The sequence below is a fragment of the Globicephala melas genome, chromosome 5 (assembly GCF_963455315.2).
Source record: "Globicephala melas chromosome 5, mGloMel1.2, whole genome shotgun sequence".
In the NCBI taxonomy this organism is placed as follows: domain Eukaryota; kingdom Metazoa; phylum Chordata; class Mammalia; order Artiodactyla; family Delphinidae; genus Globicephala; species Globicephala melas.
The window spans coordinates 65,335,766-65,362,087 of NC_083318.1; the positions used below are offsets into that span (position 1 = coordinate 65,335,766).

At 42.9% G+C, this 26,322-nt stretch overlaps 1 protein-coding gene across 4 annotated transcripts in view; it reads left to right on the forward strand.

Moving 5' to 3' along the window:
- Positions 1-7,635: 7,635 nt before the first annotated feature.
- LIMCH1 (LIM and calponin homology domains 1) overlaps positions 7,636-26,322 on the forward strand; it is a 342,005-nt gene continuing 323,318 nt past the window's right edge. For 2 of the 4 annotated variants that reach the window (XM_030881135.2, XM_030881128.3), the window contains exon 1: positions 7,636-7,812. In XM_030881135.2, the coding sequence (XP_030736995.1) occupies positions 7,717-7,812 (96 nt within the window). In that variant the 5' untranslated portion in view covers positions 7,636-7,716. The remainder of the gene's footprint in view (positions 7,813-26,322) is intronic. The other 2 variants (XM_060299272.2, XM_030881126.2) reach the window with 1 other exon arrangement.

Sequence of the window (26,322 nt, forward strand, 5' to 3'; positions counted from 1 at the left end):
TACTAAAAATATTAATCCATTACTTTTTCCTTTTTGTACTGTAATGTATATTGTGGTTTTAAATTTTTTTCACGAGTATATTAAGTCTAATAAAAGAAAATGTCAGTGAGAAAACAAAAATACCAAATGTCAATTTACCATGATAAAGACAAGACTGAATATTCTGTCTCTTCTCTGTATAGAAAAATGATTATACAAGATGTAATATGAAGAGGTAATCAAAGAGGATGCACCCTCCCCCCCAAAAACATTATAGAGATGTGTCAGGCAATTAACAAAAATAATTTTATTATTTTTCTGGATTTTGTAATGGTTGTGGTATTTGAAAGCTTCTTAAAATTTGCATTTTGTTTTATTTCTTTTTTCATTCTAAAGAAATATTTTCTTTCAAACCTAATTTCATATTTGTAATTTGTAAAAGCCTCAGGCCCAGTAGAACCCAGATTTACTTTTGTTCTCATTCCTCCAGTAACAGCAAAGTCATTTTTAAGGCAAAATTTACAGAGAGTAAAATGCACAAATCATAATGTATAGCTCATTGACTTCTGTTTATATAACTGTATAACCACCCATGAAGATGCAAAACATTTTCATCACCCCAGAAGAAAATTTTAATTTCTAATATATTCATGTTTAAGATGTTAATATATCCACAAAACAAGAATATTTTGCTAAGAGAAAGCAACACTTGACACAAGCAAACTCTTAGTGATAAAATTATAGTTACTAAAATTAAAAATTCAGTAGGAAAACCAGAAAAAAGAAGCCACTCAGAACATCAAGCATAAAAACAATGAGATGGAAAATATGAGAGAAAAGATGAGACATAGAGGATCACCAAGAGGAACATCTCCAACAAACAGAAGTCCTAGAAGAAAGAAAATGGAAGGGAGGAAACTTTGATAGAGATGAAAAGTTTTAGACATTTAGAAGAATGATCTGACTCTTCAGATTTTAGAGTTACTCAGTACACAGAAAATCAATAGTTCAGAAATGCTAGTTCAGTATAATTTTTACTTGCATTTCTCTTATGAAATCTCCTTAAAATTTTGTGAAACAAATGCAATTGAAAAATTTAAAAAGAACATGTTAGAAGTGTATTTCACCTTCACTACATATTGGTTTGAACTATTTGTCCTAGATTACATTTATCCATCATCATTCATTCATACATTCAGCACTCACTTGGTACTAAGCCATGACAGTGCCAGTCTCAAAGAAAAGAACTGATTCCTACTATACATCTAACCATAGGACAGTATTATATGTGTAGAGCTGTAGAGATATAAAGAAGCTGCTATCTCAGTGTTTTCCATCATCATGAAATAATGTCTTTTTAAAATAAATATAATACTTTATCCTGGACTCATTATGCTTTTTGAATCTAATTGTTCACATACTTCATTAATTCTAGGAGATTCTAGCCATTATCTTTTGAAATATTGCCTCTCCTCATTTTCTCCATTCTGTCCTTCTATAATTCCTAGGAACTGTTTTATAGAATATTCATATTCTCTTAACCCCTTTTAAACATTTTTTTCCTATTTTCCTAGGCTTCATTCCATATAATTTCCAAAGGTCCATCTTCTAGTTCACAAATTCTCTTTTCACTGTGTCTAACCTGTAGTGTAACACGTCCTTTGAGTTTTACATTTATGACTACACCTTTCTAGTTGTTCTGGGGAGTCTAATTCGTTCTTTGTTGTGTCTCTTGAATTTTGTTTAGGTTGCATGGTTTTTGCATGCGTTTTGTACTTTTGGATTGTAAGCTTATTTTCAGCAGTTTGTCTGCGGGGAGGGTCCTGTGAGGCTTGGATGGAGGGCATGTCTTCAAAAGGGATTTTACATTTGCTTCTTCTAGGTACCTAAGAGGTTCTAGACCAAATTCTAAGTTAATTTCTAAGTTTGGGAGGCCACAGATCTTGTGTAAGTTGTCCATAAAGTGGATTAGGCCTTTGTTCACATATTCTCAGGGGAGGTTCACCCACCTCCCAACCAGAGATGAGGTCAAGAAAAAGAAGCTTCCTTATTGTCTCTTTCTGTGGTGGTGGTGGTAGTGGAATATTTTCTGGTCTATTTTTTCTCTGTGAGGGTATTGCACATACGTATGTGTTTGTGTGTGTGTGTTGCTGCTCAGTTTCATTTCTTCACGTGGCACAGGCCCAGGGCCTCGACTTCTAGGACTAAAACCCTAGCCCTATGTTTCTGAGTCTAGTGGCCACTGTTCACTAGGTCTCTCTACAGGGCAGTTGAGGGTCAGTTCATAAGCTCACTGCTCTAGTTTTATGTTTCTTCTCCATTTTGCCTTCCCGGGAATTTCTTTTGAGTTCGGCTATTCATGTAAAAAATTAAAAAAAAATATTTTGTGTGGCATTTATATGAGTTTTATAACAGGAAAGTTAGTCTGTCATAGTCTGGGAAATTAAAATTGTTATTCACGTTATTTTTAAATGGCTTTAAAATCAAACAATGATGAATTGGACTATTTTTCAAAACCCTTCCTAAAGATTCTCATACCTACTTTGTTATGTTGAGAATCACTACTTTATGGGAACACAGAAGAAGAGATGACTAGTTTTGACATGGTTGCTAGCGAAGTCATCAAAAAGGTGACATTTATGTCAGATCTTGGAGGATGAGAAGTTTAGTACATTTATTTACCACCAACCATAATCCTTCAAAGTATTACACACAATGAAATTTAGTCTTTGTCCAATTGATTTATTGCATTTTATATATTAATAGATATATATTTAAATATAAATAATATCATCAAAACTATTATTACCCCCTGATTTCTAAGTCCCAGGCAAGGAAACAGGTGCTTAATCAAGAAAATGGAGACTCAGAGAGGTTAAATAACATTTTCACTTATGTAACATGTGGCATCTATGAAATGCGCCCTTCAGGGAGCTGAACTGACCAAGGGCCACAGCAGTTGTGCTCTGAAATCCATTGCCATGTTTGCATTGAACAGCATTTCCCACTGGGCTGCCCCCAGCCAGTTACTAAATACGGCAGGGATACAGCAGGAATACTGAGGCAGGCTTGTTTCTAGGAGACCCAGGACTCTTCTGGTAGCTGACTTTGGTTCACGGACCTTCTGATGGCCTCGCTGAACCTTCCTTGGACTGAAAGGCAGCCTACAACAAGGTTTCTACCTGATCTTCCTTTTCCTCTCTTCGCTCAGGTCAGACTTGCATTGTGCTCTGATTGCTTTCCCAGCATTTTCTCTCACGGTCATTTCCCTAATAAAATCCTTGCACCTTTAATTCCATCTTGGTGTCTGTTTCTCAAAGACCCAGACTGTCACACTAAGTTTGACCTCAAAACCCATGCTTTTACAAAAATAACTAAATACGGATTAAGTATCTAAATGTAAGAATGACAACTATAAAACTTAGAAGAAAACACAGGCATAAATCTTCACGACCTTGGATTAGGCAACGCCTCCTTAGATATGACACTAAGAGCACAAACAACAAAAGAAAAAAACAGATTCATTAGACTTTGTCAAAATTAAAAACTTCTGTGTTTCAAAGGACAGGTTCAAGAAAGTGAAACATTAACCCACAGAATGGAGAAAATATTTGCAAATCATATATCTGATAAGTGACTCCTACCTAGAATATATAAAGAATTCATAACTCAATAGTAAAAAGAGAAACGACAATTTAAAAATGGACAAAAATCTGAATAGACATTTCTCCCAAGAAGACGTCCAAATGGCCATTATGTACATGAAGAGATGCTTAACATCATTAGTCATCAGAGAAATGCAAATTAAAACCACAAGGAGATACCACTTCACACCCTCTAGGACATCTGTAATCAAAAAGTTGGAAAGTGACAAGTGTTAGCAAGGAGGTGGAGAAATTGGAAACCCTTTACATTGCTGGTGGGAATGTAAGATGGTGTAGCTATCAGTACTTTGGAAAACGGTTGGTAGTTTATCAAAAAATTTAAACATAGAGTTATCAAATAACCCAGCAATTCTACTTCTTGGCATATGCCCAAGAGAAACCAAAACATATGGCCACACAGAAACTTGTACATGAACGTTTAGAGAAGCATTATTCATAATAACCAAAAAGTGGAAACAACCCAAGGCCCTATCAACTGATGAATGATATACAAAATATGGTATAGCCATACAGTGGCACGTTATTTGTCCATAAAAAGGAACGAAGTACTGATACATGCTGCAGCATGGATGAACCTTGAAAACATTCTGCCAAGTGAGAGAAGCCACACACAAAGGACCACACCTTGTATGATCTCATTTATATGAAATGTCCAGAATACTTAAATTTATAGAGACAGAAAGTAGATGAGTGGTTGCCAGGGCTTGGGGGCATGCGAGGTTAGGGGGATAACAGCTACAGGGTATGAGGTTTCCTTTTTGGAGGGATTAAAATGTTCCAAAATTAATGTGGTGATGGTTGCACAACTCTGAATAAACTAAAAAACACTGAACTATACAGTCTAAGCGGGTGGATTGTATGGTATGTGAATGATATCTTAAGAAGTCTGTTACCAAAAAATCCATGCTCTTCGAATACATTATATCCCTCATTTGGCATTTACCATATATTGTCTTACACTTTTTTTCCTAATCAAAATGTTGTTTCACACCTCCCAAATAGTGATGATGATCTCTGAACTGTAGGGTTTCTTCCGGATTCGTTTTCTTCATTATAGTTTTCAGATTTTTTCCAACAGGCATTACTTTTATAGATGAAAACTAGACTATACAGAAATGAAAATTCTGTGTGTCCCTTTGTGGATTCTTCTGATGCTAGTACAATCTCTTACACACAGTAGGTGCTTAACAATGATTTGTAAATATTATTGATAATGACGCTAGGTTTGAACGCTATTATGGATTTAAGTCTTTAGGTCTTCGGTAACATGTGAATTTGTTATTGGTAGCAGAGTTCAGGCAAAGCAGATGTCACCTTGTGATTGTAAACCTTAAAACACTTAAAAAGGGGCTTCCCTGGTGGCGCAGTGGTTGATAGTCCGCCTGCCGAGGCAGGGGACACGGGTTCGTGCCCCAGTCTGGGAGGATCCCACATGCCACGGAGCAGTTGGGCCTGTGAGCCATGGCCGCTGAGCCTGCGCGTCCGGAGCCTGTGCTCCACAAAGGGAGAGGCCACCAACAGTGAGAGGCCCACGTACCGCAAAAAAAAAAAAAAAAAAAAAAAACAAAAAAACTTAAAAAGTACTGAAAGAAAAAAATATGCTTTAGTACGAATGCCAATTTTGATAGCAGATACTTCAGACATATGGTGGATTTAACTTTTATACTCGTTTTCAAATGGATGCAGATATGTCATTTGGGTCAGCAGGCTTCCCCTACTCCTAGTCACTGCATGCAGTGAAATCGGCCCAAAGTGGCATCTCGTGTCCGTGTGCTGCATCATTTTGTGAATTATTTTACTTTACCATGTTTCTTCATGGAGACAAGGTCATCTTCTGACTATACTTTACGAACCCTTTTCCTCTGCTTGCCTTCTTCACTCTTCTTTATAACTTCTCCCTCTCGTCCCTTCTGGAAGGCAGGACGGAAGGGAAGCTCAGCTGGCTTGTACTGAGCAGTAATTAAATGCCAGGCCCAGTTTTGGTCCTTTCACATTCAGAGATCCTGTTTGTTCCTCACAGTGATTTGCTGAAATGTTGCCATTTCAACCTCATTTGAGATGAGGAAACTGAGGCACATACTGTAAGCGGCAGAGTCAGGACTGGGACTAGTAAGACAGCTTGGTGTGCGGTTAAGAGCAGATCTGGCGCCAGGCTGTCTGGGCTTGAATCAGGGTTTCACTGCTCACCAGCTGTGTGACACCCCTCTCAGTCCCCTGGTTTTCTCACAGGCATGGTAATAGTGTACCTTACAGGGTTGAAATAGGGAATGAGTTAGTCAATTATTTGTAATGCACTTAAAACAGTGCCTGGCACAATTCAAGTGCCATGTAAGTGTTTTAAAAGTAAATAAACTAAAGCCTGTCTGACTCCAAAGCCAGTAATAGTGGAATTTCAGGCCTGCTTTTTGTTCCATTCTCCCATTATAGCAGCAGAATTAGACAAAGGCTAAACTTGGACTCTGAACAGGAAAGAGACTTTGCTGCTGAGGCACCCATGGACTTCTTGCCCTGCCCACTGTGGTCTGGCACCCCCCATCTCGCCTGTCTCTCCCATGCTATCATTCCCACCTGATTCTTTGCTCACCACACTCCAGTAACGCTGGCTTTCTGTGGGTTCCATGAACCCTACCAAAGGCTTCTACCTCGAGGCCTTTGCACCCATCTGGAAATGTTTCTCCAGATTTTTGCATGATTAACATCTTCCTCATTCATGTCACCTCATCACATCATCTTGTCAGGAAAACCTTCCTTGATCATCATTTGGGCTCTCAGGCAAAACAGCAGGCGTGCTCACATAAAGGTGGCTGAGAAGAGTTTATTAAGAGACCATTAGCAGGGAGTGGGCAGGCCAGAAACCAGAATAGGATGGGGAAGGCTTTACACCCACTGGGCCTGGGGAAGTGGGGTGGCACAAGAGGAGACCGGGAACCTTCAGAGAACCCAAGGAGAGGCCCCAGACAGAGTGGCAGCCTTGGCGGAGTGGTGCCGCCAATCCCCCAGCCTTTTGCAGAAGAGGCAGCAAAAATACCCCCACTTCCCTCTCCTCCATCCTAATGACCTCCTGCCTCCCTCCCATCACCAGAAACTGGACTCACAGGCCAGCCTCCCAGGTGAAGGTGGAGAGGCAATCCGAAGTTAGCCAATACTCTCTTCCCAGGTCATAGCCGATCTTTTCTCTCGTATCTTCTTAGCATATATCACTCTCCACCATTACCTTCTTTTGTTTTACCCCATTCCCTCTAGAATGTAATTATTTTGAGGGCTGGATCTTCCAGTTCTTCCCTCCCCTTCCCTTCCCTTTTTTCATCTCTGTGTCCCAGCGCATAGTAGGTGCACAATAAAGATGAGTTAAATCAATCAACACACTGGGACATAGGTAGCTTGCCCGCAGAGAAAAAAGTTTATAAGGGTCGTTTATCTTTTTTTTTTTTTCCTTACAAAAAGATCAGGTGACTGAACATCCCTGGCATCGGGTCAGAGGGCTGCGCCTCTTGCCCCCCACTTCTGCGGCCGTGAGTGGGGGACAGCAGATGCGGGCGGCCACTGCTAGGCTGCGGCAGCGCGGGCTCCCCCGGGACGCGTGCGCCCGGCTCGCCGCGCGTCTCCCACGTGCGGCCCGACCCGCTTGCCCCTCCGCAGCCGGCGCGGCGCGGGGACGTGCGGGGCGGCTGCCCGAGTCCCTCTCCCAGTCGCGTCGTGGGCAGGGAGGGAGATACCCAGTGCTCACTCTCGGTTATTTTTAGTTGGTGGCTGACACCCCCGCCCCGGAGGGGGTGGGTGGAGCGGGCAGAGGAGGTGGGGAGGGAGGGAGCTCCTGGCGCCTCCGCGCTCGCTCCCGCGGGGACTCACGGCGCGGCCGAGCCGGGCGGCGCTGGGAACAGCTGCGGCGGCGTCCTCGGCTGCAGCGCGGCTCTCCTCCGGGACCTGCGCCGCGCGGGGGAGGGGCGGGCAGGGGAGGAGAGCGGGCGGGCGGGCGGGAAGGGGCGGGGAGCGCGCTCCTGCGGCGGCGGCGGCGGCGGCGGCCGTCCTCATCCCGGCGGCCCAGCGCTTGAGTAGACGCGGGGCTTCGCAAATGGCTTGTGCCGCTCTCGGTCTGGAAGCTCTTCAGCCCCTGCAGCCTGAGCCGCCCCCCGAGCCCGCGTTCTCCGAGGCGCAGAAGTGGATCGAGGTAGGTGCCCGCGGCTGGCGGGGGGCTTTGCAGGGGCAGCCCGGAGCCACCGACCCGCACACACACTGACGACAGGTCCAGCCTCGCCTCCCCCCACTTTCTTTTGCCAGCTGCTCCGGGGCACCCGTCAGGGCCTCGAGCGAGCTGCGACCCCCTGACGCTTTGGCACTGGCGTCTCGGGTGAGGGTGGGCGCGAAGGGGGGACACTGCGGTCTAGCTGTGCGTGTGGGGGGCAGGAAGCGGTCCCCTGAGCCTCCATCCTTCCTGTCCGTCAGCCGCGCAAATCTCAGCTCCTGCCGCTTCCAGGCGCTGCCAAAGGAAGCGCAGTGCGAGCAGAAGCGCCGCAAAGCCTCGTTATGCGCGAGCCCCTGGAGTCCTTGCCGACGCAGCATGTCGGGGGTCCTGTCCCCAGTCCTACCTCCAGCCGTTGGCTCCCCCTCCCCGCCCTTCCCGGGCGGAGTTGTGCGTGTCTCCACGGAAGCGCATACCCACCGGAGCCTCTGGCTGTATTCCTGGCACCGGGTCAGGTGTGAGGCTGGCACAGCGCAGAGGGCCGGGGAGCCTGCAAGACCCACCTGAGAATGCGCCATCCGCAGAGACGTTGCCCAGCCATTGGCAGCTCCCACTCCATCGCAGAGGCGGTGGGACGGGCTCCCAGGTGCTGGGTACCCGGCCGCGTTGGCATATTTCACTTCTTAAATGACTCGGTGGCAGGCCAGGCAAATCACTGGAGCTCTCGACTCAGTCCAGGAAGCGCTCGCTGGGCGATCCTGATTCTCGATGTTTATCTGTAGATGCAGCTTGGTGGCCCTGCGCTCCCGAAATGAAGTGTCTGCGGGGGTCAGGACGCTAGGAGGGTGCGAGCGGGGAAAGGTGACCCATTATGATCCGTGCAGTGAGCCTCTGTTTTGCGGCTGGCGGCCTTTCTTGAGGCTTAGTGGAAGGCGAATTTGACCCTCTTTTCCTCAGGGACAGGCAGCTCTCCCTCCCTGGTAGTTCAAAGGAAGAAATGTACCGCTAAGTCATGATCCAGCAATGGTGAAGCCTCTTAGTACTCAGCCTGTCACTTAGTGACACCCTTGTTGCTGTTGGGGTAACAGAGCTACGATGGTACAGATTTAAATCTGCTGAGATGCCTGGAGAAACCACCCTCACTTAATGCTGCTCTAATTGCTCCAGCCACAGGCCTGCACCTTACAGGGTTAACCTGCTTCATACAAGCAAGAGTGTCAGGCAAAGTTTAGAAAGATCTATTTAAAAATAGGATTAAAGAAACAGAAGAATAAACTCGAGGCTCTATTGCTAAAAGCCCCAGTCGAGTCTCTCATAATTTGATGGCTAATGAGCAGATGAGAAAAAGACCTTGGCTTTTTATTTGTGAGATGTGGCTGGCACGGCTTGGGCTGTGACAGGTGCTTTCTCTGTGCTGCATACTTGGGCTCACAGGACATACAGGAAACATTTGTCGTCACTGGCTTGGTTGAGAGTTGGAGAGCTGTGTTCTTCATGTTCTTGAACTTTAAAATTCTCAGGAGAGATTTTGGATGTGGATGGTGATGAGGGGAGGGTGTAAGAGCAGAGCACTCTATGGTTCTTGAAGGCAAGTGGTGTATTCCCCATTTCCTTAATTGTGAGTAACACGGGCATACACACTATACTTAAAAAAATGTATTGTGGGATCATTTGCACATAGGAAAGTGCACACATCTCAAGTGCACACCTCCATGAATTTTCACCTAGGTATATAGTACTCTAGCCCCCACTTAGATTACGATCTAAAACATCTTCTTCAGCCCAGGTCACAGTCTGTTTTTAAGTGGTGGTATATCTCAAGCTAAATATTATGCAGTGCAGAATATCAGCTTTTGTCCTGGTTCCACAGGTTTAAAAACAAGAAGGGCTTCCTTAAGAAAGCAGAGCCCCATTGGGCCCTATAGACAGTTGGGCATTGTTCTGGGTGCTTTACCAGATCTACCAATTCGAGAATGTGAAAGCCGTAACGGGCAGTGCGTGGCTTTAGGACGAAGCAGTCGTGGCGCTGTGCGTGTGCATTATTGAAGCGGCCTATCTCCTTTCAATCGCGGAGTTGGGTTTCACGGAAAGGAGAGCTTCCCCTCCCAGGCTGTATAAAAAGGTGTTTGCTCCGGGGAGAGATAGAGACCGTCCCTCTTCCTTCCCGGAGATTCCTCTTGAAATGTAAATGCCGCGTCTGCAAACCGGGGGAACCCAGGAGCAGTAACAGATGGTTCTGCGCGCAGTTGCCCAGTGAACAAAGATTCCTCGGCTAATATAGCAATAATGTAGTACTTAGTGTGAGCCGAGTTCCCAGGGGGACTGTTATCTCGAGACAATTGCATCTCCTTTAGGGGCCCCGTTGTCTTCGGCAACATCCTCATTGGTAGGGCTTTGTTTTTCACTTTTGTTCAGTTGGTGATTAAATTTCCCACAGCCTTTTTTTTTTTTCTTCCTTTTTCTTTTGAGTAGTCAGGAATTTCACCCTTTCAGAAAAATGTTCCCTTGGGTGCAGCAGGTTAATAAACAAACTTTGCAGTTTTTCTCTCCTCTTCAGTCCCTGGTCTTCGTTGAGTCATGGATTGGTGAGAAAACTGTTCATTCTTAATAAAGGCTCAGGAAACAAGCTCCAGGAGATAACTTGTTAGTGAGGAATTTCTCTCAGCCTGCAGTCTTGGCTGTTTGAGGGCTGTGTTACTGGGCAGGAAACGGTGGCCTGGGAACCATGCCCCCATCTCACCCCACCCCCAGCTTCTGCCTTGGCTGGCAAAGGTGAAAGCCCTGACGGAGGTCACAGGCCAGGTGGGAACAGTTCCATAACACTTCCAGCGACTTTTTATAGCCGTCGGAGCAGGCTACGTGTCTTAATGTGGCTTTGGGGAGACTCCTGAAGGAAACGCAAACTTCAAGTATTAACTCTGGCTACCAGCAGGCAGGGGCCTAATTTCCTTCCACATTCCTTTTCTAGAAGGCCTTCCAAAGCAGAGGGGCAGTGAGTGCAGCACAGCGGTTAGAGGTCAGGCTTTGGGGCTGGGCAGCCTGGGTTGGAATCCCAGGTGTATTGCCTTCTAGCTGTGTGACATTGGACAGGCTGTGTTTCCTCTCCTTTTGGTTCTAAATAGTTTCTTTGAAAGCTAGAGCTAGTCGTTAACAACAACAAAAATAACAAAGAGATATTGTTCAAAGCATCTGTAAAACAGGGGTACTAATAGTAGCTTACCTACCTCCAAGGGGTGCTGTGAGAATGAAATAAGTTAATACATTTAAGATGCTTAGAATAGTATGCAGCATTTAGGAAGTGCCGCTTAAGTAGTGATCGTTATTATTATTGCCATTATATTACTACTGCTATTAATATCACTACTACCATTACTACTATACTACTGCTACTATTACCACTGCTATCTTTATTAATACTGTTATTGCTATTATTGTTGTTGTTTCTATTGTTGTTAATAACAACTGCAGCTGATTTTGGAAGAAAATCTTCAGAACCCTGAGTTTTTTAGTGTAAAAAATATAATTCAGTTGTCTACTGACCTAATTCTATTGTCTTACCTTATTAGCTCCAGATACCTGGACTAGAAGTTAAGTAGGTGTTGTGTGTTATTCTGACTTGAGTTAAAAGAGATTTAGGCATCAGAGGAAAACCAGTAATACCAACTGATAAGATGATCCTGATGGTCCAATAAGGTTTAGAAAATTATTCCTCAATACTGTGTTGACAATTTAAGTTTAACGCATAGTCTTTGTTAACCAAACTCCAAGCAGAATGCTCAATTCCTCTCTTCTTGCACACAATCCAACATTAAATCGTTAAACAAATGGTGGTTGTCTGAATATTCAACTCCAGTGTAGCAGTGTTTTGTTCATTGACGTTGTGTCAACTCTCTGTAGAAGAAGAATAAGTCCCCCATTTATTTTCCTTCCTCCTTCCTCTCTTCTTTTTCATCTTTCCCTCCCCCCCCCCGCCCCCCTGTGATGGTAGTTATTGAGTTACAAGACTATGTTAGCAGGTAGATGATTCTAATTTTCTTGGTCTCCCCCATCCCCTTTGCTTCTCCACCCACAAGAGTGTTTATCTGTTCTAATCTGTAGTTCTCCTCTGCAATGCCAAACACTTTCTGGAGAAACAGATGTTGCTTCAACTCAGTTTCAGTTGTGATTTGGAGCAAGTTGCCAGGTCTTTAGGGAGGGGTTGGAAATTTCAACCCAACTCAGCCTTACTTCTCAACTTGAGACGTTTCTGGACTCCTTTAACTTTAATCATAGCATGCCTGTGGGGCTTGGTGCTGCATATAATCTCATTTGTGACCTAATCCGTATTTCACATGAGTGGGAACTAGTACTGGGAGGGATCAGTTCATCATTTTGGGTCATCTCCCCTACTCCCCGCTCACATAGAATTGTTTTCTTATTCAACTGGGACCTGCTTTTGAAGATTAAAAGCACCGAGGGTACCTTAGCTCTCCAAGACTGAAAGCTGTTGTATTGTTTGGCAGTTGGGAGAATTTATCTGTAGCCTTTGAGAGAATGTAGCTTTTGGTGGCCAGGAACATACGACATTTGCGATGTAATGATGAATGAACACATGCCATGAGTTATATAGTCATTCTAATTCTCCTTCTCTGTCAGGACTTGATGACTCTTACATCATTTTACTACAACAAAGATTTAACTTTGCATATGGTTCTCTACTCTGCATGGAGAGCTAGGGAAGAGGAAGAAAAACTTTTCTGGCTAGCTCCGGAAAGGAGTGGTGGTCTGAATAGATATGGAAATGAGAGCAGGCAGCATCATTCTCACAGTGACATTTAAATAGTCTGGCTTGTTTGTATACAAGGGCTGCTATGACACAATGCTGTCACGTGGTAGGAGAACAGTGAGGTCCCACAGATTTGGGGAAAGGGGAAGTGGAGTGGGAGGTGGGGCTGGCTCTTCTGGTCCCAGCATCTCCCTGGAAACCAAGTTTGCATCAGGCAAGCTCCAAATGAGCAGACTGAGCTCTGGCCACCAAGAGGGCGGTAGAGTGGGGTGTGTGTTCCCCAGCAACTGGATCTCTGGGTCCCCGGCTCTCTATTGATGGATGACAATGGAGCCATGATGTGAACATCTGGCCGGTGATTCTGTGAGTGGAAGTTGGTGCTAGGTGGGACCAGGCAGCTCCTGGCAATTGGCCTGGAAACTTCTCTTTCTGCTTAGGACTATCCTGAAACTTAAATGTGTCATAGCTAGCGGTAACATGATAATGATAAGGATGGTGATGAAACCAGGACTCATGGTGATAATAGCTGATATTTATTGAGTACTTACTATGTGTCAGGCACAGGGTGAAAAACTCATTAATCCCTTAGAAGTAAGTACTGTTATTGTCCCCATTTACAGGTGAGAAAATATCTTCCCCAAAGTCACAAGTAAGTGGCAAAACTAGGACTTTAATCGAAAGCATCCTTTCTTAACTTCTACAAATATATGTACCCAGATATCCAAAATTTACAGCTGAAGACATTGTGGCTTCCAGGAATTAGGACACTTGCTCAGGGTCACCTAGTCAGGAAGTACTGGTTAGAGTCAGGATTCGAAACCCAGGCTGTCTAACTTGGAAGCCCTTGTTATCTTTTTTTTTTAATTATTATTTTTTTGAAATATAGTTGATTTACAATGTTGTATTTGTTTCAGGTGTACAGTAAAGTGATTCAGTTATACATATATATAAAAACATATATATATATATATATATTTTTACATCCTCTTCCATTATAGGTTTTTACAAGATATTGAGTGTAGTTCCCTGTGCTATACAGTAGGTCCTTGTTGGTTATCTATTTTAAACATAGTAGTGTGTACATTTTCATCCCAAACTCCTAATTTATCCCTCTTCCCCCCCCTCCCTTTTGGTAACCATAAGTTTGTTTTCTGTCTGTGAGTCTATTTCTGTTTTGTAAATAAGCTCATTTGTATCCTTTTATTAGATTCCACATATAAGCCATATCATATGATATTTGTCTTTTTCTGACTTACTTCACTTAGTATATAATCTCTAGGTCCATCCATGTTACTGCAAATGGCATTATTTCCTTCTTTTTTAATGGCTGAGTAATATTCCATTGTATATATGCACCACATCTTCTTTATCCATTCATCTGTCAATGGATGTTTAGTTTGCTTCCACGTCTTGGCTATTGTAAATAGTGCTGCTACGAACATTGGGGTGCATGTGTCTTTTCGAATTATGTTTTTCTCCAGATATATATCCAGGAGTGGGATTGCAGGATCATATCCCTTATAGTGCTTCCTACATTTAGGACCATGTGTGAAAATTTCTGTAAGGACTGAGCTTTCTGTCCCTCTGACTGTGCAGAGGTTCTCCCCACCCCTGCCTTTTTTCTGAGTCATGATGTGGATTTCAGAAGCTATGGCTCCCTAGTTTGTTTTTCTTCACAGTTTGTACCTTTCTGCTGCCAGGACTGAGGGGCTGTCCTCACTGGGACAGACCTTACATCGGGTGGGGGAGGGGCGGGACACCAGGTAGGTGGTGCTCCCAAGGCCCTCAGGCTCTGCGCCTTTGCTGGCTGCCTTCACACCTCACTTTGCTAAGGCGGAACTGGGCAATGGCATTGTCTGTAGTTCAGAGTTGCTAGCTTCCGGTTTCTGTCTCCTGTTGTTACAGCTCCCAGGCACTCCACTGAAGTTTTTTTAGGGCAAATGGCCAATAAGTAAGTAGTTTAAAAAATTTTTAAAAAGCTTGCTGATTCCTTAACATACGATTACTTAAGAGGACAGATATTCTAGAATATTTTATGTTTGTGATATTAGGGACTGCGGCTCTCTTGTTACAGTTTTACTTCCAATGGCTGTTCCATATGGGGATGCATAAATGCATAATAGTCCATGTGTGCTTTAGCATTTTCTGTTGGAGAAGTTGAGTAGTTGAGGTAAAGTTCCATACTTTACCTTCCCCAGAGAGTTTGAGTAAAGACCTACTACCTGTGTGATCTGTCTTGTGCTCCAAAACACAAAAGGCTAGGGGTGCGAAGGGCTGTCTCTTCCCCATGCTGATGCGTTTAAGTGCTGTCGGCACATCTGTCTGAGGCCTTTGCCGCAGCTCCTTCTCTCTTACCTGAGAGTTCTCCTGTTTGGACAGGAGCTCACCTGGGAACAGTTTTGTTGTTGAGTTCGGCCGAGAGGCAGGTCCTTCCAAGAGAGGAGATTGGCGGCCTCTCCTGCAGGTATCCCGGTCCCATCCTGAAGAACTGAAGGGTCTAAACAAAGTAGCTCTGTGACTTCTGGGAATCTTGGCTGTAGTCAGCATCCCTGTCACCTACATTCCAGTCTAACCCTAGTCATTTCGGCCTTTATTTTCACGGTTAAGGACTGAATCGCTTAAGACTGGTTGATTTTTTTTTTCTACTTTAATAGCGATAGTGAAACTTTTTTTTTAACATTAGTGGATTTTTGACTAAACTACTTTCATTGGAGCTAGAGTTTTTAAGTTTTTTGAAGCCCAGTTCACTCTTCTGTGATTTAGAAAACTGTGCAATACAATTGTATAATATTTCCCCTCATTTGTTCCCAAGGATGTGTGTGTGTGTACTTTTGAAGCAAAGGAAAGGTATCGGATAGGATCTTTTTGTGTGTGTGGTGGGAGGGTAGAGTGGGAAAAAGGAGGACCTCAGTGCAGTCAAGTGAGGAAAGGAAAGGATAACAGAAATTTATTTTTAAGTGATTGAGAAATATAAAAAGAGCCTAAATTAGAGGGTTACTAGAAGATACAGGAAAAAAAAAAGTCCTTGGAAAAAAATAGTCCTTATAAAAAGAATGATGGAATATTGGAAAGACTTCTGCCTGGACATGGGGAGATGTTATATCTCTCTTTGCAAAGAAGAATGATGTCATGGAGTTCAGCTCTGCTGTGGTAAAATTCCATGTTTGCAGTGTTGAAAACAATAATCCCAAAGAGATGTCCTCATGTAGCTAACCCTGATGGGGTGGCCATCGAATCTCAGGGAATTAACTTTGGCATAAGGGGAAAAAAACAAGGTGACGTAGTCATAAAACATGCACCTAAGGAATATCTTGGCTGCCACCTTTCCTCACTAAACTTATACTATCAGCAAAACTGTATCCTTTTATTTATGCTGGGACCTTAAGGATAAAATATTGGTTAGGTTGAGAAAGCTCGATGTTTCCATGGCTCTACATTCTGACTGTGACAGTTACAGCCATTGTAGGAGGGAGCTCGGCCTCCTGGTCAACCTTAGAAGTTAGGGATGTGCCCCACTCTTCTATTCCTAAATAGCCCATTAGGAGACCATGTAAGAATAGACCTACACTTGTTTTTGTTTTTTATAAAGGTCAAGGGCAAAAGGGCTTTTTTAAATTTTTACATCCCAGTACTGTTATAAAAAAGTCCTCAGCCTTATTTTTTACCAAGTGGGACACTAAGTGAGGAATTGAAGTTATTTATTGTGGAGTAGACGGCTCTCTTTTCCTCTCCTAAGAAATATTTTAAAAAGTGATATTCAAACAATTATTTTATTCTAATGGGAAACTGAATGAAGGCTAGGATAGGCTCAGTCAAATGGTTTAAGATACGAAAATAATTATTTGGGATGCTTGGCTGTCACTCACTTATAAGTTCACTTCAGTGTAAACACTAAAAGTAAGCATTAATGGTGAAAATAAGCATTAATGTGTGAAAGTGTTTTAAACAAATTTTAATATTCATTTCCTGAAAAGTGTTAACTAAGCTCCAACCATGTACCAGGCATAGTGCTGAGAACCAAGGTCAGGTGGCGAACAAAATAAACATAATCCTGCTCACAGGAGATGCACAGTGTAGTTGTGGTGTGTGTGAGGTAGAGCTTAAACAATAAATTCATGATAACAAATTGGGATAATTGCTATGACAACAAAGAATGGGGGACTTAAGAGAAAAGAACTTTAGGCAGACAAGAACTCATAGTGAAAGTAATATTTAAGCGGAGACCAGTGAAGGGTGCTGAGCAAGGGAATTAGACTGATGCTAATTTATTGAGATCAGAGCTTATGTGTACACACAACACATGCTTTTATGCTCTTATAGTTTTCCAGGTGTGCTGAAGGTGTGTATGTAAGGGAGGGGGCGGAGAAGGGAGCTGAGTCAGAAATTCTCAAATATTCTTGCCGGCCACTTAGAGTGGGGTTTGCGTGATGGTCTACATCCCACTTAGGACCAAGGCACAATAAATCAAGAGACCCTCTTCTAGGAGAAATGGCAGAGAGGACTTCGGGATTTACATTTAAGCTTGGACTCTGGGATTAAAATTCTTAACACAGAATAGGGGCTGTAGACGCTGCATTCCACTCTGAAGTGAGAAGGGGCTGCAAGAAACCTGCCTACTTTTCAGTGAGTAAGCAGAGCAATTTTGTGTGAGACTTCGGGTCGTGACCCACAGATGTCCTTTGATTTGGGAACTTGTCTCCCAAATTCCTCTGAAAGAAGGTGCTTTATAAACTAATAAAGTCACATGTCATCTGGGAGCCCCAGAAATTGTAAACTCTGTGACTTAGGTGTCTTTTACCACTAGATCCCCTTCCTCGTGGTCCAACATGGCTGCTAGAGATTCACCATCACGTCACCTTTCCAGGAAGCAAGAGGGAGGAAGGGAAAATGAAGAGTGCATCTTTTCCTTATAAGATGTCTTTTAGAAAAGTCTTCCTGACACTTCTGGTTCCATTTTATTGCCCAGAATTTCAGTAACATAGCCGCTCCTGATTGCAGGGGAGGGTGTAATGTTTCCATGTAATAATCTGGGTTCTGTTCCTTAGGAGAAAGGGGAGAATGGTGGTTGAGGTAGGGGTACCCTGGAATGCCCCTTCTCCACTTCTCCAGGGACAGATCCTTCCAGACAGGGCTTAACTATGACTGCCTCTGAGGCAGACTCGCTGATTCCTTTAAGCCCACTAATCCTTTTCTGTGCACACTGGACATTTAGAATTTACCTCTATTAGAAAATTGTCATATTTCATTGTAATGAATATGTGGTTGCTTGGGGTCTACCTACTTTGATAAACCCCACAGCTCTTGTGGCCAAGGTCTGGGTTCTTAGCGATCGTCTCACTCCTCTTCAATTTATTCACTTTGCTCCCCATTAGGGCCTCACAGCCATATTCCCCGCTGCCCGAGAGATTTCCCAGTGAGCTTGTGCCCAGCTATGATTGCCTGATTGGCACTTGGACTCTGCCGTGGCAGAGAAAATAGACTCTGTTGCTGCCCTGACAGGAAGCACATTTTTTTTTTTTTAAAAGACTGATTAAAAAAAGCAGTTTACCCAATAGTTGCCTGGAGACAGTCAGTGATTGGACACTTGGAAAGTGATTCCGCTCTTGGCTCTTAGGTAGGTGATATCAGTTGAAGGAATTATTTAGGAGGCCACCCTTCCCCTCAGGTTGGACTGGTACAGGGCTCGCTGCACTTGGCATTTCTGTCTGCAGGGCTGGAGAGCAGACATCACCTTTCTTTAAATAAACATGCTCCCCAGCATTCTGCCCCGGGACTCTCACCCCCTCTTTCTCTCCCTACCTCAACCAATCAGTCAGGCTCCTCGGGACTCTCACCCCCTCTTTCTCAGTCAGGCTCCTCTCTCTCCCCTGTTGTAGGATCTAGCTCAAGAAAAAGCACGGAGGAATTTTACTGGAGTGGTCATCTGTATGAGCTCTCATTAGATAGGTATTTTTAAAAGGACAATACCCCGTAAAAACTAATGACCAGCAGCTGGTATTAATAAGTGACTATGGTTATGACCATTCATTGTCATGACCCAGTGGAAACACTGAGAAATGGCATCCTCTCTGCCTTTCCTACAGAAAATTAAAAAAGGAGCTTGTGGAGCTGAATGTTGTTATCAACCAACAGACGTGGTTGCCGCCGGTTTCCTCAGGAACCTTGCAAGATGTCATAAATAGGAGGGGTGGGTGACAAGTGGAGGCCTGATTCATCGTGTTGCAAGAATTGACGGAATGTGATAATGTGGTGATAAGGTAGCTAGTTCGGTGACAAATAAAAATAATAATAGTTAACACACTTCTAGAGCACTTATCATGTGGCATTGCTAGTCTCGGTGCTTGAGTTACTATATAATGTAATGTAATGTAATAACCTAGCACTGTGCCCAGCAGATAAGGTGCTTCTCAGGTAAGCACCATTTTATGCCCATTTTATCAATACATGACAGGAAAACTGGAGTACAGAAGTGTTCATTGATTTGCCTGAAGTCACATAGTTAATAAGTGGCAGAGCTGGGGTTTGAATCCAGGCAGTTTTGTTCCAGAGCTTGAGCTTGGGCTGGTGACTGCTATGCTCTAGAAGGAAAAGCAAAACTTCTAAAAGGATCATGATCCCAACCATCTAAGCAAGCAGGTGACCTGCCCTCCCTCTGGCTTCCTCTTTCCCTTAGCAGCTGTTTAGTGGGCATCTTCTGTGTGCATGGTACTGTTAGTTGCTAGGAAACAGTTCCATCTCTGTGATTCCTGAGCACATTCTGTGGAACTGGAGCCCTCTCATTGCTTTTAAAAAGATACATTTTGGCAGGCGAATGGTTACAACTATGATGAAAAACCATTCCAGGAGCAGAATAAACCATAGCCGATGGGTGGAACTATTTTTACTTCCTTTCTGTTCACCAATCTCTTTCCCTCTGGTTGAGACCTGGCTCCCCATCTGTGTTCAAGTAGTCCTGGAACAGAAATTATTATTAACAGGAGGAAGAAAAGCATGTGTAGTTAGTGTGTGTTCCTGCTGGCTGCTCTACATTTGTCATCCTATTCAGTCCTTGTGTAACACATATCTGTTGCCCACCGAACCAGTTCAAGGGTCTTTACTGTGCCTGTTCCAGTAAGTTTTAGTCATGTTAAGACTTGCAGGCAAGTTGGTCAGGACTGTGATCCGATGTGGCTCCAGGGCCCTTAAATGATGCCCCTCGCAATGGTGCTTCTCTTGGCTCACACTTCTGGTACCTCCTGGTCGCAACTCCACTCTCTGACCCCTTACCCGGCATGGACCCCTGGTGTTCTGAGCAAATGCAATTGGCTCTGCTATAATTTATGTTTCCGTAGTGTGAATTATCTCATGTGCAATTGAGAAATAGGGTGTGATGCTTTTAAGATGCAAGTTGCGGTGGTTTGTATGGGATTTTTCTTAGCACTTTAGTATTTTGCATCACCAGTTAGCAGTAACTGAAAGCAAAGGAGGCTAGTGGAAGTGAACGGGGGAGGCGATGGCACCTTGTTCTCGCTCTGGGCTCCATCTGGCTTTGCACTGATTAAAAAGTCTGATTTTCCCAGCTATTTGTGTGTTTTATCTTATCTCCGTAATGCAGGAGCTTCAGTCTTTCCTCACATGCTTTCCATACTGCACCCTTGCCCCGCCCCACCTTTTTGGTAAAATTCCCACATTTATTCTATAATAGGAAATAGAAAGCATCTTTTTATTTGTGCTAGTAATTCTCAGTTTCTTATTGTTTTTGTTAGTGTTCTGGTTACAAAGTTGAATGGGATTTGAGCCTTCTGCCCCAACTCTAAATTTTCCATAAGCCCTGTTATATTTTAGTGTTTGATTTTGCAAAATATGAGGTTTTTGGTTGGTTGTCTTACTTTGGGACATTATTGATTCATTTTTAGGAATGTGCGTTGTTGTTTTATAGTAGAAATACTTGGATCTTAATGTCTTGTGCAGACTTACTGACTCTCACTCACAGGCTCACACACACACAGATGTATAAAACAACCGCTGGAAGATTCCTGATGCTGGAATTGAGGATCTTGGGTCCTAAGGAAACATTTTTAGGAACTTCGTATTTCCTATTTGCTGTCAGATGACCTTGGACAACATTCCTCAGAGAAGCTCCTACTGATTTTGGAGAGGTGGTGGAATAGTGCATTCTTTTTCCTGAGGCATTTTTCTTTGAGATTTTATGCCTTGGTGGTACTTAGAGCAGTGTCCTTCTCCCCAAGGGAACCTATGAGAATTATTTGTTGTGGGTGAGAAGCTCTTGGAAATGAGGCGAGTTGGAAATGAGGAAACTGAGACTTGAGGGTAAATGTAGGTAGTGTGTCCGGAGGGTTGTTGGCTTCTAGGCTGTGACTCGTGTGGCCTTCCTGAGCCAGTCTATACATATTGGCAACTTGTCTCAGTTTGGGACATTATTCGTTCATTCATTATATATTTATCGAGCATATCCTGAGAACTCAGGAATAGATGAGACAAACGTGGTCCCTGCCCTTGTGAAGTTACACTCTTCCAGGAGAGACAGACCCTGAACACAGAATTCTGTGTGTGTGTGATGCACATTCAGAAAGGGAAGAGCCGGTTGTGTGCACATGGAGAGGGCTGGGCCTCATTTGGTCTGTGGGGCCTCAGGCAGCCTCTCTGAGGAAGTGCTGTCTAAGCTGAGACCCAAAGGATGAGCAGGGACTGGCCAGACAAAAGAGAGCAAGAAATTGTGTTCCAGGTGGAGGCTGAGGGGTGTGTGAAGACTCCACAGAAAGCATTGGAGGAGCCCAGTGAGGTGGGTGTGTTGGAAGTCAGGGCGAGGGAGGTGCGGGATGAAGCTGGAAGGCGGGGTGGAGGGAGGGCTGCTCAGCCTGGTGCAAGAGGTGGGAGTCCTCAGGGCTGCCTGGCCCTAGCCTGGGGCCATGGCTGCCTCTCTCTTGGACGACAGGGACCAGATTTTCTCCACACTTCTTCATATTATCATAGTTCATGATAATAATTTATGAGGGCTTGAGACTTCCCTGGTGGCGCAGTGGTTAAGAATCCGCCTGCCAATGCAGGGGACACGGGTTTGAGCCCCGGTCCGGGAAGACCCCACATGCCGCGGAGCAACTCAGCCCGTGCGCCACAACTGCTGAGCCTGCGTTCTAGGGCCCGGATGCTACAGTTACTGAGCCCACACGCTGCAACTACTGAAGCCCACGTACCTAGAGCCCGTGCTCTGCAACAAGAGAAGCCACCGCAATGAGAAGCCCACGCACAGCAATGAAGAGTAGCCCCGGCTCGCCGCAACTAGAGAAAGCCCGTGCGCAGCAACGAAGACCCAACGCAGCCAAAAATAAATTAAATAAATAAATTAAAAAATAATAATAATTTATGAGGATGTATCGCCTATGGCCCTATTCTAAGCATTTAACTTCTCAACCATCGTGTGAGCTAGGTGCAAACTCTTATTACTCCCATTTTACAGAGAAATAAGTAAATAGTCGAAGGTCACACAGTCATTAGGTGGTGGAGCTGATCTTCAAACCCAGGCGGTCTGGCTGCTTTACCTCTGCTAGTAACCACCATGCTGTGGGATGTGATACAGGCTCATCACCAAGGGCAACCTTGAAGGATATTGGTGACGGGGCGGGGGGCAGTAGTGAAGAGGTGGGGTGGGGTGGAGATGGGGATGATGCCCCAGGATGCTGGAGGCCCGTGTTGGCTTTAGAAATGTTTTCAGTATTTTTAAAGAAACTCCCCAGATGAATCTCTTTACCCAATACACTGCTTGACAGTGCTGCTACCTGGAAAAGAGAGTGATTTTATCCAGATGAGACCCTAGGCGTCTCTCTAACCCTACATTCTAATGCATATGTCATGGTCTTGGTTCCCAAGTGGCCTGATGGACCCTGGGGTTGCTCTGACATCATAAACCACTGACTTTTAACTTGCATCAAGAGTTGTGAATTGTATAATGTGTTAAAAATGTTTTTTCTTCTTCATTTGGCTTTTATTTGGGTGTGTTTAGTAATTTTTTTCATTCAAACATTCTTTTGTGTGTTTTAGTTAGTATTCTGATGGTTGCAACAGACAGAAATCCAACCTAAAGTGGCTTTAGAAAAAAGATGGTGTATTGGCCTATTGACAGTCTGGAGGTAGATTCCTACTTCAGATGAGGCTGACTCAATGGTATCAGTAAGGACAAGGATTCTCTCAGCCTTTCAGCTGTGCTGTACATTGCATGGCTTTATGCTCTGGCTTTATGTAATGTATCCACGCCTGCCCTACACCATTCCGGAAAGTCCAGGCTTTTCCATTTGAGGACTTGGCGGGACAAGAGCAATTCCAGTCCTCATATTCTCTTTACACCCTCTGGCCACAGAAAGGAGACGCAGCCCTCTTTCATGATCACCAGGGGAGTGGATCAGTTGGTTAGCTGAAGTCAGTCGGGGTCCACCCTGGTCCATCCCTACCACTGGCTGCTACCCAACAGTGAAGTGGTGAATTTCCTAAAGGAAAACCTAGGGGAAGTAGATGATGATGAGATTACCAATAAACGTTACCAGTATTTTAATTAAAATGTGATAATATATAGGAATGCATATGTGGGTGGCAAGACTATAGAGAAAAATAAGGACATAGTTAAAAAACAGAACAATGGCTATTTCTAGGAGGTGAGTTTGGGATTATAATCTAAGATTGGTTTAAAAAGGCATTAATAGATTGTTTCACTCCTATTTTTAGAAGATTAGAAAAGGGTCAGTTTTAGAGATATAGCTGTGTGTCAGGTGCCCAACCCAGCACTTAAGTGGTTCTACCAGGTGTAAAAGTGTGATTGATTGAATCAGATTGACTTTGAAGTGTTGATTAAAAACTAATATAACTCACACAACTTAATAGCAAAACCACAAACAATCTGATTAAAAAATAGGCGGAGGAACTGAATAGACTTTTTTCCAAAGAGGACATACAGATGGCCAACAAGTACATGAAAAGGTGCTCAACATCACTAATCATCAGGGAAATGCAAATCAAAACCACAATGAGATATCACCTCATGCTTGTTAGAATGGCAGTCCTCAAAAAGACAATAAATAACAAGTGTTGGTGAGGACGTGTAGAAGAGGGAACCCTTATGCACTGTGGGTGAGCATGTAAATTGGTGCAGCAACTATGGAAAACAGTGTGGTGGTTCCTCAAAAAATTAAAAATAGAACTACCATATGATTCAGCAATTCCACTTCTGAATATTTTTCCAAAGAGAACAAAAACACTAATTCAAAAAGATACATGTATCTGTGTGTTCATCACAGCATTATTTACAATAGCCAAGATATGGAAACAACATAAGTGTCTATCAACAGATGAATGGATAAAGAAGACGTCATACGCACGCGCGCGCACACACACACACACACACACACACACAGAGTTGAATACTACTTAGCCATAAAAAAGGAGATCTCACCATTTGTGGCAACATGAATGGATCTTGAAGGCATTATACTAAGTGAAATAAGTCAGACAGAGAAAGACAAATATTGTATGATCTCACTTATATGTGGAATCTTTATTAAAAAAGTTGAACTTGCGGAAACAGAGAGTAGAAAAGTGGTTGCCAGGAGGTGAGGGTGGGGGAAATAGGAAGAGGTTAGCAAAAGGGTACAAACTTTCAGGCATAAGATGAATAAAGTCTGAAGATCTAATGTATAACGTGGTGACTGTAGTTGATAATACTGTGTAATTGAAATTTGCTAAGAGAGTAGAACTTAATGTTCTCACCAAAAAAAAAAAAAAAACCCATATATATGTGTGTATATATATACACATATATATGTATATATAAACAAATATATAAATAAATATGTGAGGTAACGGAATGTGTTAACTAACTAGGTGGGAGGAATCCTTTCACAATATATATACATATCTGTATCAAATCATCACAACGTACCTTTTAAATATCTTATAATTTTATTTGTCAATTATATTTCAATAAAACTGAAAAAAATAACATAAAAAGGTCCAAACTGGGTACTTCAATTCTCCTTTTTTCTCAATATATATTGACCTTTTTACTGAATTATATAAAAGGGCAGCTTTTAAAAAATGTTAGAAATGAAAGTATCCAATACCAGAATCCGATATGTTTTCCCCATTAAATTTCATATTCCTCAGGTGAGGATGTATTTCGTGGCGGCTGAAGCCTAGAAATAGCAAAACCACACAGTTGCTGTTTGCTGGAGAATGCTCGGCCCTGTGCCTGTGCGCTCCCCAGGCATGTGGGCCTTCTAAAAGTGGGTTCGGCGGCTGTCACCCACTGATCCTCTGGCTGAGTGACCCGGATTGGCACAGCGCAGCTGGATCCTATGCAGAGCCTGTACGGGAAAGAGGAGGGTAAAAATAAAAACCGGTTGGACAGTTTAGGCGGCGTCAGGGTACTTGAAAGCTCACTGGTAGCTTTGCTAGTCCTTGGTCAGATTTTCACTTTTTTTTTTTAAGGGATAGTAGTGGTTACAGGGACAGTAGTTTTCTTAAATGGTAAAATAATTTCATATAGCACAGCAAAACACAGTCTAAGGTGCTTTTTTCTATATGTAGAAAATATGTTTTTTGAGTTTAGAATATTTTGCCTATGAGTTTCTTATTTATCCCAGTATTCAACATTCAAGTCCGTAATAAAACTTTTTTTCCAAAGGCACCTCTTTAATGGAATTATTCTCTGAAATAAGACCTCTCTCTCTTTGATAATAGAGTGAAATGAGCTTGTCATTATAGGGTTTTTTTAAAAATAGTTTTCTTTGTTATAAAAAGAAAGAGTAACAGTGTTTAAGTATGGTGTCAATTATCTAATGAGAATAGTTTTTCAATCCTGTCATTTTCTGGATTTTGAAATTTCTGTTTTAAAGTGCGGATTTGCTAATTTTTGAAGCTCTGGTCCTTATTAGTGGAAATTCCGAGATTTTTATTTTTGGCATTTGACCAATATATTTTGTTAAAGTGCAAAAGCAAATTCTGTGTCACGGTTTCCTCAGTTACTGATAGCTTTGAAGCATGTGACGATTTTTTTCCTCCTGAATGCTTTGTGTCTTTGAGTGTAAGCATCTCTCTGTGATCTGTAGATTGAAAATTAAATCCCCAAATGGACTTTGCCTTGCAATAGCAATATAAAAGAATATTAAATATTGATATTTAAAATACATGGAGTTATATGGAGAATGTGAGGATAAATTATTTTTAAAATAAAATTTAAAAAGATCTCAAAATACCCTTTTGGAGACACATCTTTTTAATGCAAGGTTTATATCATTAATGCTAGTTTGGAATAAGTGTTCTAGGAATTTTCTTACATATCATTTATTAAGTTACTCATTATTTTGAAATCTACTAAGAGACTAATAATGCCTATGGATATCTTTTGGCGGTGATAGAAATATTCTAGAATTAGATAGTGGTGATGTTTGCCCATTTATTTATAGTACTTAGTGGAAATACTGAAATATTCTGAATTATACATCTAGAAGAGTGAGTTTTATGTTAAAAAATCTATTAAGAGCTCTTAATGTTGTTATAACTATTCTCAAGATGTGTAAAAAACACATGAAATTAAGGTGTATATTAATCAACTCTTGGTACAGCAGTGCAGCGTGACACACCACCCACCAAAACTCACAGTGGCCGATAGCAATCTTTTTTAGCTCACGGTTCCAGTGGTCTGCTGGAGCAGTTCTGCTTCAAGCTCTGGGTTGACTGCGCTTGGG